This window comes from Psammomys obesus, unplaced genomic scaffold (assembly GCF_907164565.1).
Source record: "Psammomys obesus unplaced genomic scaffold, mPsaObe1.curated_primary_1811, whole genome shotgun sequence".
Taxonomy (NCBI): domain Eukaryota; kingdom Metazoa; phylum Chordata; class Mammalia; order Rodentia; family Muridae; genus Psammomys; species Psammomys obesus.
In genome coordinates, this window is record NW_026596162.1 from 14,157,406 (window position 1) to 14,169,614 (window position 12,209).

At 39.7% G+C, this 12,209-nt stretch overlaps 2 protein-coding genes across 3 annotated transcripts in view; one reads left to right on the top strand and one right to left on the bottom strand.

Annotated features, from left to right (window-relative positions):
* The window catches only part of Cenpp (centromere protein P), a 200,579-nt gene that overhangs the window by 56,439 nt on the left and 131,931 nt on the right, over positions 1 to 12,209 (bottom strand). The window lies entirely within an intron of this gene.
* Positions 1 to 12,209, top strand: part of Ecm2 (extracellular matrix protein 2) — a 35,494-nt gene that overhangs the window by 11,375 nt on the left and 11,910 nt on the right. Inside the window, exons 3-5 of the mRNA XM_055595205.1 lie at positions 6,703 to 6,891; positions 8,492 to 8,989; positions 10,733 to 10,848. Of these exons, the coding sequence (XP_055451180.1) occupies positions 6,703 to 6,891; positions 8,492 to 8,989; positions 10,733 to 10,848 (803 nt within the window). The remainder of the gene's footprint in view (positions 1 to 6,702; positions 6,892 to 8,491; positions 8,990 to 10,732; positions 10,849 to 12,209) is intronic.

Consider the following 12,209-nt stretch of genomic DNA (forward strand, 5'->3'; position numbering starts at 1 on the left):
ATCTATCTATCTATCTATCTATCTATCTATCTATCTATCTATCTATCATGTATTCAGTGTTCTCTCTGTATGTAGACCTGCACACCAGAAATGAGCACCAGATCTCATTATAGATGGTTGTGAGCCTCCATGTGGTTGCTGGGAATTAAACTCATGACCTCTGGAAGAGCAGACATTGCTCCTAACCTCTGAGCCATCTCTCCAGCCCCATTGGGAAATTATTATTTCCTACTATAAAACTGTAATTATCAATTGATCATATCCTTTTTGTTTTGTTTTTTCAAGACAGGGTTGCTCTGGGTAGCCTTGGGCATCCCGGACTTGCTTTGTCTTAGCCTGGAACTTACAGAATTCAGCCTGCCTCTGCCTCCCTGAGTGCTGGGATCACAGGCATGCACCACCGCACTTGGTTGATCACATTCTTAATACAAACAATGTACGTATTAATTAGTAAAAATGCCTTTCACTTATTATGGCATTTTCCAGAGTGGAAGCCAATCAAATGACTTTGACATAGGGCTACTTAAATATTTTCAAGACAAAGTTTTTTTTTTCTTTTGTTGTTGTTGTTATTTTTTTTCAAGACAGGCTTTCTCTGTGTAGGCTTGGCTGCCTAGAACTTACATTGTAGACCAGCCTGGCCTCAAACTTACAGAGATCAGCCTACCTCTACCTCCCAAGTGCTGGGATTCAAAGTGTACACCACCTAGCTAAGACAAAGCTTTGTTAAGTAGAAATAGAATAAAAGCCACTGTGCTCATACTTATTTTATACAGAATATTGACTTTCTAAAGGATGAAAAGACTGGAAATTATGCCAAAGATTTCAAGTAATTATTTTTTGAAACCAGTATTTAACGATTAAAAGCAAACATATTGCTGTTTAACTTGAGTTCTTTATATATTCTGGATATTAGCCCTCTGTCAGATAAAGGGTTGGTGAAGATCCTTTCCCAACTACAGGCTGTCGTTTTGTTCTGATGACAGTGTCCTTTGCTTTACGGAACCTTTTCAGTTTCATGAGGTCTCATTTATTGATTGTTGCTCTTAGAGCCTGTGCTGTTGGTGTTCTGTTCAGTAATTTGTCTCCTATGCTAATGAGTCCAATGCTCTTCTCCACTTTTTCTTCTAAAAGGTTTAGTGTGTCTGGTTTTATACTGAGGTCTTTGACCCACTTTGACTTCAATTTTGTGCAGGGTGGTAAGTATGGATCTATCTGCATTTTTTCTACATGTAGACATCCAGTTAGACCAGCACCATTTATTGAAGATGTTATCTTTTTTCCATTGTATGGTTTTGGCATCTTTGTAAAAAATCAGGTGTCCATAAGTGTGTGGGTTTATTTCTGGGTCTTCTATTCATTCCAAGTAATCCAATTAAAAAAATGGGGTACAGAGCTAAACAGAATTCTCAACAGAGGAGTATCGAATGGCAGAGAAACATTTAAAGAAATGCTCAATATCCTTAGCTATCAGGGAAATGCAAATCAAAATGACCCTGAGTTTACCTTACACCCATAAGAATGGCTTAAGATAAAAAAAAAAAAAAAAAAAAAAAAAAAAAAAAAAAAAAAAAAAAAAAACCTCAAGTAAAAACACATGCTAGAGAGGATGTGGAGAAAGGAAAACCCTATGCCATTGCTGGTGGGAATGTAAACTTGTACAATCACGTTGGAAGTCAATCTAGCGCTTTCTCAGACAATTAGGAATAGTGCTACCTCAAGATCCAGCTATACCACTCCTAGGCTTGTATCCAAAAGATGCTCAAGTATACAACAAAGACATTTGCTCAACCATGTTTGTAGCAGCTTTATTTGTTATAGCCAGAAGCTGAAAACAACCCAGATGTCCCTCAGTTAAGGAATGGAGACAGAAATTGTGGTACATTTACACAATTTACAATGGAATACTACTCAGCAACTAAAAACAAAGAAATCATGAAATTCACAGGCAAATGGTGGGATCTAGAAATGATTATCCTGAGTGAGGTATTCCAGAAGCAGAAAGACACACATGGTATATACTCACTTATAAGTGGATATTAGACATATAATATAGGATAATCATACTAAAATCTGTACACCTAAAGAAGCTAAGCAAGGAGGAGGACCCTGGGTAAGACGCTCAACCTTCATTCAGAAAGGCAAATGGGATGGACATCGGAAGAGGGAGAAAACAGGGAACAGGACAGGAGCCTATCACAGAGGGCCTCTGAAAGATTCTACCCAATAGGGTATCAAAGCAGATGCTGAGACTCATAACCAAACTTTGGGCAGAGTACAGGGAATCCTATGAAAGAAGGAAGAGATAGAAAGCCCTGGAGGGGACAGGAGCTCCACAAGGAGAGCAACAGAACCAAAAAATCTGGGCACAGGGGTCTTTTCTGAGACTGATAATCCAAACAAGGATCATGCATGGAGATAACTTAGAATCCCTGCACAGAAGTAGCCCATGGCAGCTCAGTGTCCAAGAGTTTCTTAGTAATGGGAACTGAGACTGTCTCTGACATGAAATCAGGGGCTGGCTCTTTGATCACCTCCCCCTGGTGAGGGAGGACTGGTAAGGGAGCAGCCTGTCCACAGAGGAAGACAATGTATTCATTCCTGATCAGGCTTGATAGACTAGGGTCAGAGGGAAGGGGAGGAGGACCTCCCCTATCATTGGACTGAGGGAGGGGCATAGGAGAAGAGGAAGGCGGGTGGGATTGGGAGGGAGCTATGGCTGGGATACAAAGTGGAATAAACTGTAATAAATAATTTTTTAAATGTAAAAAAAATTACAAAACAGGAAAAAAGTAAACATATTATAGGCATGTTACCATTAAATAAATCTTTGAAAAACAAGAGAAAATATCCTCACATAATCCTCTGTAGCCAGTGTTTTACACTCTGTTTCAACAAAGCTGTTAGTCTTAATTACTCTTTCATGACATTAACAGAAATAACAAAATTATATTAAAAAAAGGAAATTAGGCTATCTTTGCTAAAAATATAAATGACAAGTGTATCCATTAAATGCCAAAGAATCATAAAGACATCATCTCAGTTAAACGAAAGCTATTTAAGTTATAAATGGAAATTAAAAGTACCCAAAGTAACATGTATGTGGATTCATATACCTAACATTTTATTTAAAATCTATTTATTTAAATTTTTATTATTTGTGTGTGCATGATATATGTGTGTGTCAGGGGCCACATACCACAGCACCTATGTGAGGGTCAGAGGATGGCCTTAAGAAGTCAATTTCATCCTTCCGTGGCAAGCACTTTTATCTACTGAGCCATCCTTGCTGGCACAAACATTATTTTTTTAGAAAGGTACTATTTTACTTATTAAAACAACGACAGCAACAACCACCACCACCACCTCAGGGACTGGAAAGATGGCTCAGTGGTTAAGAGCTCACACTGCTCTTGTAGAGGCCTGGGGTTTGGTTCCCAGACTCCATATGAGGTGGTTCACAACCATACACAATTCTAGCTCTAGGGGATCCTGTATTTTATTCTGCTGTTCACGGGCACTGTACTCTTATGCACAAACCTACACACAGATACAGAGTTAAAAATCAAATATAAAAAGTTTTTAACAATCAGCATACAAAGTATTAGGTTTTATTGTGGCACTTTCAAATATATTTTTTGTTGACCTTCCTTCTCCCAGCCCTTATCCCCATTAACACTCTGCTTCCACTCTAGGGCCCTCTCTCATGCTTTTCTTTCACGAGTGTTCCATTGCCTTCCCATTTTATAACCTATACCAATACTCACACCCACATATTATTTAAACCCACATATAAAAATTAAAAGAATTAGGTTAAGAGAAAATAGATGGGTCTAAACAATGCTATATTGGGGCTGGAGAGATTGCTCAGTGGTTAAGAGCCCTTGCTGTTCTTATAGAAGAACCAGCACCCACAAAATGGTTAACAACAGTGTATAACTCCAGTATCAGGGAATCCGATGTCTTCTGACTTTTTGGGGCACTGTATGTATGTGATACATGTACATGGAGGCAAACCATCCAGACATTTTTAAATAAATAATCTTTAAAAGAAAAAATATTAAATTATTATAGCACTGTAATCTAGACTTAGAAAGAAAAATTACTACATGTTCTCATATGTAGATCCAATTTACTTTTCTTTTTGGGATGAGGAGTTTCATGTTGCCCAGCCTGTTTTAAACTCCTAGATCCCGCAATCCTCCTTAGTTGGGACTACAACAAGTACAAATCACTGACTTAAAAAAGAAAACACACCACCACCACCAAAACCCACAAGTTGGTATCAGCAAATAAGTATAGAAAATGCACTAGCCAGGCATGGTGATGCACGCCTTTAATCCCAGCACTCAGGGTGACAGAGCTAGGTGGATCACTGTGAGTTCAAAGCCATCCTGGTCCAGGACAGCCAAGGCTACACAGAGAAACCCTGTCTTGAAAAACAAAAACAAAAACAAACAACAATAACAAAAAAGAAAATGCACAAAATATTTCCAAATTGTCCAAAAGTGTTTTCCAGTAGTCTTAAATTACTTGAAAACATTTTAATTTATTTTCTGCATGTGCTTTTTTTTGGCGGGGGGGGCATTCAGACAGGGTTTCTCTGTGTAGCCTTGGCTGTCCTGAATCTTGCTCTGTAGACCAGGCTGACCTTGAACCCACAGAGAACTACCTGCCAAGTGCTGGGATTCCAGGTGTGTGCCACCACTGGCTCCTCTCATGTGCTTCCACAACTGTGCAGAGGCCAGAGGACAACCTGCTGAAGTCAGCTCTCCTTCCACTATGAGTCCTAGGGAGTCAAGTCAGGTGTCAAAGTTGGCAGTAAGCACCTCAATCTGCCCAGGCATCTCATAGCCCATGCTTTGTTTTTGTTTTAATTTTTTAAAACATTAATTAATTAACTTTACATCTTGATTGTAGCCCTCCTCCATCCTTTCCTCCCTTCCTTACCTCTTCCCCCACCCTCTCTCCTATCCTTTATAAAAGGAGAGCCCCTCAACCCACCCCATCTCATCAAGTCGCACCAGGACTGAGAAAGTTCTCTTTCCCTGTGGCTTGGTGAGACAGCCCCACCAGAAGGAGGTGATCACAAAGCAGGTAACAGAGTCCATGTCAGAGACAGACCCTGCTTCCCTTACTAGGGAACCCACATGAAGCCTGAGCTGCCCATCAGCTACAAAGACAGGGTAGGCTTCTGGGAGGGTATGGAGGTGACTCTAACTGAGATTACTAGTAGCAGGGGTCATGGAGACTAAACAGGACACCCTCTAACTAGACAGGACTCTTAGTGGTGGGATGGGAACACCAACCTACTCACAAAAACTTTGACCCAAAATTTATCCTGCCAACAAGATATGTAGGGATAAAGATAGAGCAGAGATTGAGGGAATGTCCAACCAATGCCTGGCCCAACCTGAGACTCACTTCATGGGACAGAGCCAACCTCTGACACTACTGATGTTACTCTGCTATGCTTGCAGACAGGTGCCTAGCATAGCTGTCCCCTGAGAGGCTCCAGCAGTGGATCAAAACAGATGCTGAGACTCACAGACAAACATTGGGAGAAGCGTAGGGAGTCTTGTGGAAAAGTGAAAGGAAGGCTAGGAAGACCTGGAGGTGAGAGTTGCTCCACAAGATCAACAGAGCCAACTAACCCAGAGGGGCTTGAGGAAACAGAAGCACCGAACTAAGGCCCATGCATGGAGTAAGAGCATGCTTTGCTTTTTACCATATTTCCACACATAACATAAACTTCACCTGTTAAAGCACTGTACATTGTTCAATTTAGGGACATATACTATAATGACAGTACTGTGCTACAGCTAACACCAGAGTTGACTCCCAGCAAGTTGTGTTTGGCTTTCACATGGATGTGCCCACACATACACTCACAGAAGAAAGCGAATGTGAAAGGGTGATTATTTTGCTATGTGAATTTTATTTCAAAATAAATTACAACTCCATAGGGCTGTACTGTCTTGCTGAGCAGTCCACAGAAGCATACTGCTTTATCTTTTTCTGTGCGCCAGTCTACAGGTGAACTGTGGGCTCATTAGTGGGCTTGCAGTTCTGTGTTGGGAGGGAGTGATACTCTTTGCTTCTGCTGAATTTTGGTGTGGCCATACAACTTACTCTGCCAGTAGAATTAAATACATTTAGAACTCAAGCATAATTTGTAAACTTCTATTTTCACTCCTGGGGCAAAAGGGGAAGTCTGCCAGAAGAAGCATGCTGTCTGTTGCAGAGGGATTATAGGCAAGCTGAGCCCCAGCATATACTTTAAGTAAATGAGAAACAGTTGGGTTTTGATGGTTGTTTGTCCTGTTTCAGAACTTAAGTCTCTCTTGACAAATAGAAGATGGGTATGAAATTCAAAGACCAGTTACTAGGCTATCACTCAGCGGCAAAATGGAGAGAACATTTCAGCCTACGAGTCTATAGGGCATTGTGGGTGCATCGCTGCATAGGGAGCTCAATTCTTAGTGGTTGCACCAGTTTGACTTTGCACTGTGTTTTTATCTATTCATGGATAACCCTGCACATGGTGGTGCACTCCTTTAATCCTAGCACTTGGAGGCAGAGGCAGATTAATTTCTTGTGAATTCGAGGCCAGTCTGCCTGGTCTATTCAGTGAGTTCTGGGACAGTCAGGACTACATAATAGAGACCCTGTCACAAACAAAGTGTTCCCTTTCTCTTCTAGGAAAGAAAGGACACTGCTCTGTAAAGGGCATGATCATGTACAACAAAGCCGTTTGGTCTCCTGAGCCCTGCACCACCTGCCTCTGCTCAAATGGAAGAGTATTCTGTGATGAAACTGTGTGCTACCCCAAGGCGTGCCCCTATACCATAAGACTGGAAGGAGAATGCTGCCCCATCTGCTCTAATGCTGGTATACAATATAAAACAAAGTATCATGGATAATTTAGTCTTTAACTTCTATTTCTTTTTATTTTGTCATTACATTAAGATGCGAATTATTATAAATGTAGTCATCAAGGTACTCAAAAGGCACTTAAAAGTCACCCAGGCAGGTCAGTGCTGATAAACAGAATATTTAGAAAAATTTATTTAGGGTACAGAAAGAGACTGTGCTCTGTAGTTCTAATTCTCAGACTGAGTCAAGTTGAAGCTGATTCTATTTCATGTGTGGATCTTATAAGGCTTTCGAGACACACTAACAGTATTCCTACAACAAACCCTGATTTATTAGCTCAGGGTGTTACTAGAGTCTGTCTGTATATGCATCATTCTGTTTAGTCAAGCTTGTCAGGAGTATACTATCACTATCATGAGCACAAAGGAATGATTCACAGGAAGTCCCCTCCTTCTACTTCTGCCACCCAGTTGCTGGGATTAAAGTCCTACACCATCAAGCTTTGCCTGAAGCATTACACTTAAAAAAAAAAAAAAAAGTTAAATGCTACCGACTCCTTGAAGTAAAATACAAGCCTTATAGGCAAGATTCAGAAATTCTTTTGAGGGGATGAGTTTGAGACAGGGCTTCTCTGTGTAGCCTTGGCTGTCCTGGACTCTGTAGCGCAGGCTGGCCCACCTCTCAGAGCTCCGCCTGCCTCTGCCTCCCTGAGTGCTGGATCACAGGCGTGCGCCACCGTGCCTGGATCTTCACAGACATTTTTAAAAGGATCTGGAGACTTCTTGAAATGTAGTTATTTTAGATAAGAAGACTTGGACACAAAAAAGATTTAAAGTGGTGAAATAGGATACCTTTTGCTTCCATTTAATAATTTTACCTCTTCTGCATGTTTCACTGTGGATGTAAAAAGCAAATCTTCAGATTTCATAATATATATTGAATGGATATCACAAGTAACTTCTTCAAATAATCATATTTTTGTGTTCCTTCTGGGGGCTAGTTTGTATGTGATTATCAATTAAAACTAGAGAGATGATTAGATTATATCCTAACTTTTGATGGAAGAAAACCTATGCACTATGAACTCATTTCTCTTTAGAGCTCTCCAGAGTGAGCATAAATCTAGACTGTACTTTCTCTACTGTCTGTCAAATATCTACAGAACAGTATCTATTATAATGGTATCTTATCTAATCGCATCAAAGCTTCACAATAAACCTTTCTGTTTTGCATCATGTGGCAATATTATTCCCTCTTTAGCTAACCAATTTAGCATCATATTCTGGTGAAAACAAGTATTACATTATTTAGTACAAAACAGTACTAAGGCTCACAGACACCAAAATCACACATCTACAGCAAATCCTACAAAAGAAAAATAAAGTTATAGTTAACTCGAAGGAGAAAAAGTTCGACTGCAATTCATCTTTACATAGCAGTCCAAATACAGAGAGGGAATAATATTTACTAACCTCATTTTCATTATGACTTTTGCATTTATTAACATCATCAACTTGCCTCCATTATGTCATCCTTCCATGATCATTAGCCTCCTATTCTCTATTCAGTAGTAGAACACTACATGATAAACTTGAATTTTCTGGTGATTCTTCAGAACAAAGAGAATCCATTCACAAGCAAGGGCCACCTCCTCAGATGGAAATGGATCAAGTAGTCATAGAAGAAGCTCTTCAATCTGAGGAGGATGAAGAAGAAGATAAAGGACATATGGCGCACAAGAAAGAGACCGCTGAGCCTACTAAACTTCACAATGATGGGGAAAGAACAGAGGGAAAGCTGAGACCTGAGGAGGAAGGCAGGTCAGCACATCAACCACTCTACCATGGAAGAAGTGAGGAAGAGGATGGTGAGGAGGAAACTGACAGGGAAGGAGAGGAAGGAGAGGAGGAAGAGGAGGAAGAAGAGGAGGAGGATGTAGTAAGAGGAGATGTGTTCCAAATGCCTTCGCGGTTAACCCCTAGTATCCCAAGACATAGGCCACGACTGCCCAGAAGCTGTTCGCTGTCCTACAGGACGATCAGCTGCCTCCATGCAGCTTTCACCCACATCCCACCAATAACAGCACCAGAAGTAACAAGCCTGGAGCTGGCTGGTAAGAGATGATGACATATTTCATGCTCAGATATAGATGGTAAAATTTATTGTCCTATGAATGTTACGTTAATTTAATAGGGACTAATTTTATCATCTTCATACAGATCAACTGTGCAGCAGAGATGGGCACACACACTGCAGCATGGCCCAATTAGGTTTAAAGCAAACTCTAATCAAATGGTGATTTCCCAAGAAACATTTTAGAAGATTGGCTTTAATGGGATATACTTTATGTGATAAAACTTATTTATAATGTATAGTTGTACAAGTTTTTACAAATATTAATAACACCACACTTGAGATAAAAAATATTTTTATCATTCCCCAAATTCCTTGTATCTCCATCTCCTCCAGTTGCTGACCACCATGAAACTGACCCATTTTCTGTGTTTACTGATTTGATTTTTGAGTGTTACTAAATATAATCACACAGTAAGCCTTTCAGTTAGACTTCTAATGCTCTAAAAATCACAAGTTTATTTTCCTTTGTTTCTTAGCAATGATATTGTGTAAATTAACAAGTGAATGTGTGATTTTTTCCAGTTTAAGACAATTTTGTCTGTAACTGCTAAAACATGCCTGTAGAGATGTTTGTGGGGACCCACACCTTCATTTCTCATTACTCCTAGAGGAGCTGGGAGATATGGTAGAACATTTTTAAGGAACTACCTAAAACGTGTCCCACTGCCACAAGCAGTTATGGCTCTTCTGCAACCTCAGCGGATTGTTTCATCAGTTCTTTTCTTTTCTTGAGCTATTCCAATGAGAATATGGTGTCCAGACCTTTAGCCCATGTCTCCATCAGGTTACCAGGGAAAGTTCTGAGTGGTGGAGTATTAAGACAGCATTTGTTTGAGTGTCTGGCTTATAGAGACACCATGGCAGAGGTGTCCTTAGAATGCAGAGGTGAGGAGATCAGGATGGATCCAAGATATACATGCAGGAATGGAAGTCAGCAATAGGATGCTGCCAGTGTCAAACATATTAAAATTTCTTGTGGTCTCCTTGACAATAGGTTTTCATATAAAATCACTTAATGAATTTGAAGCCTTTTCCTGTGGCCTTTGTGGCAGGTACCCTGTTCCTTATAAAGACTCAGTGAAAGACTAAAGTCACAGGAGGGATAAATAATCCATATAGGATTATACAGTCTTTGTTTTACAAGGTGATTAAAACCATCGATAGCTGTATTTAGTCAAGTGTTAAGACAAGTCTATAAAATGAAGGATGTAGGATCCTCTTAGCTTGAAGAGAGAAAGGTATACTATCAGATACGGTGGGTGAACTTTTACAGAGAAACAAACACACAGACACTAAGGGATTTTCGTTTGATTTCTTGGCTACATAGCACGTCATGTTTCCAAGTCCAGGGAAACAGCAGTGGAAAAATACGAAGGAAGTAGTCAGTTTCTGTCAAGCCTCTCAGAAACATAGCTTTTTTGTGAATGCACAGTGCTACTAGCCCTGCCCAACACACTGTTGTGGTTATTTTAAGCAGCTTAATCTGAATCATGAGGTCCTGACCAAGACACACTTTTGACTGTTAAACTGTGTCAGCCCAATCTTGTTATTTTTCCAAGTGTGCATTTGTTTATATTTCCTGTCCTTTGTTCTGAATATTACTTTACTTTCCATATAAATCTATCTCTTAATATTCATGTATAAGGAGACATGCACACACATATAAGTATATGGACATGTCTATATACACACGTGTCTAATGCAACGATTGTACATATAGGTAATTCAATCATCTCCATTCCTGATGAAGCATTTAATGGATTACCAAATTTGGAAAGACTTGATCTGAGCAGAAATAATATCACTTCTTCGGGAATAGGTCGAAAAGCATTCAAGGTACACACTTCTATTAGTATGTAACAAGATGGCTCCTACTGGCTGTGGGTGGAGGTGAGAAAGGGAAAAATAAGCAGAAAGGTTTTTTTATTGCTAATTTTCTTCTATATTAAGTTTCTTCTCTGATGTCCTTAAATTATTGCCATGTTCTTTCTTGATTATAGTTTGTTGCTTTAGACATGTTAATCTTATAAGAAGAGTGGCAACAAGTGGGCATGGTGGCGCACACCTGTAATCCCAGCACTCAGGGAGGCAGAGGCAGGTGGATCTCTGTGAGTTCGAGGTCACCTGGTCTTACAAAGTGAGTCCAGGACACCCAAGGCTACACAGAGAAACCCTGTCTCGAAAAGGGGTTGGGGGAAAGAACAAGAAAAGAAGAGAGGCAACAGTAACTAATGTTTTGAGTTTAAGGAACAGTTTTTTTCCAGTAGGTGAAGATAAACTCAAGTCTGGCCTCTCGGCATGTGAAGAACTGTCCAGCAATAGAGCAGAACTTCTGTAGAGCCTCTATTAAAATGGTCAGGCCAGTAAAGTGAAGCTTTCTTACTTCTGCACAGTGGGTAGAATATGGTGGAGAATATTTTGGCAGGGAGATTAAAAAGCAAACAAATAAATGAGCTAATATGAAAATTTTCATGAGATAGATTAGGGACCTGGAGTGAAAAAGAAAGGACAGCAAATATACAATGGAAACCTTTGAAGAAAACAGATTTGAGTGAACAATTTCTTTTGGGAAAAAAAAAAAAGACAAAATACTCAAAGATCAAGGAATTTCAGGGAAACAAAAATAGAAGCAAGAGAGGGAAGGTTGGTGTGCATAAATGAGAACACACAGATTATATGCCTTAAAGCCATAAGTAAAGCACACTGTATCTACTAGGTTAATCTCCCCCTTTGAGTAATATTCTGGGCCCTTGCTCTGCCCTTGAAATAAATGACTGGCCTCTTGGAGTCTCTCCTAGTTCTCAGGAAGATGAGGGGACTTCTAAGTGCCTGCTTCATATTCTCCATCCTTCTGACATAAATGGCTGGCACAGATGGTGCAGATTTATCCTATAACTGACCAAGTAAAGAAAAATGTCATAGATTTTGTGCTTCTTGATTTGGGGATCCTCTGTCCTGGTGAAGCTTAGAAGTGGTCCTGCAGCAGCAATCATAACTGTGGGAGCTCACCGTCCAGAAAGTCAATGCCTGGATAACTATATACAATCACTTTGTTTTGACATTTTTATTATATTTTAATTATTTAAAACAATTTAAATTTTTAATTTTATATTAAATATAATATTTTAATATATTTTAAATTTAAATATATTTTGATCATATTCTTCCCCTCCAAGTCCTTCCTGATCCTCTCCCCC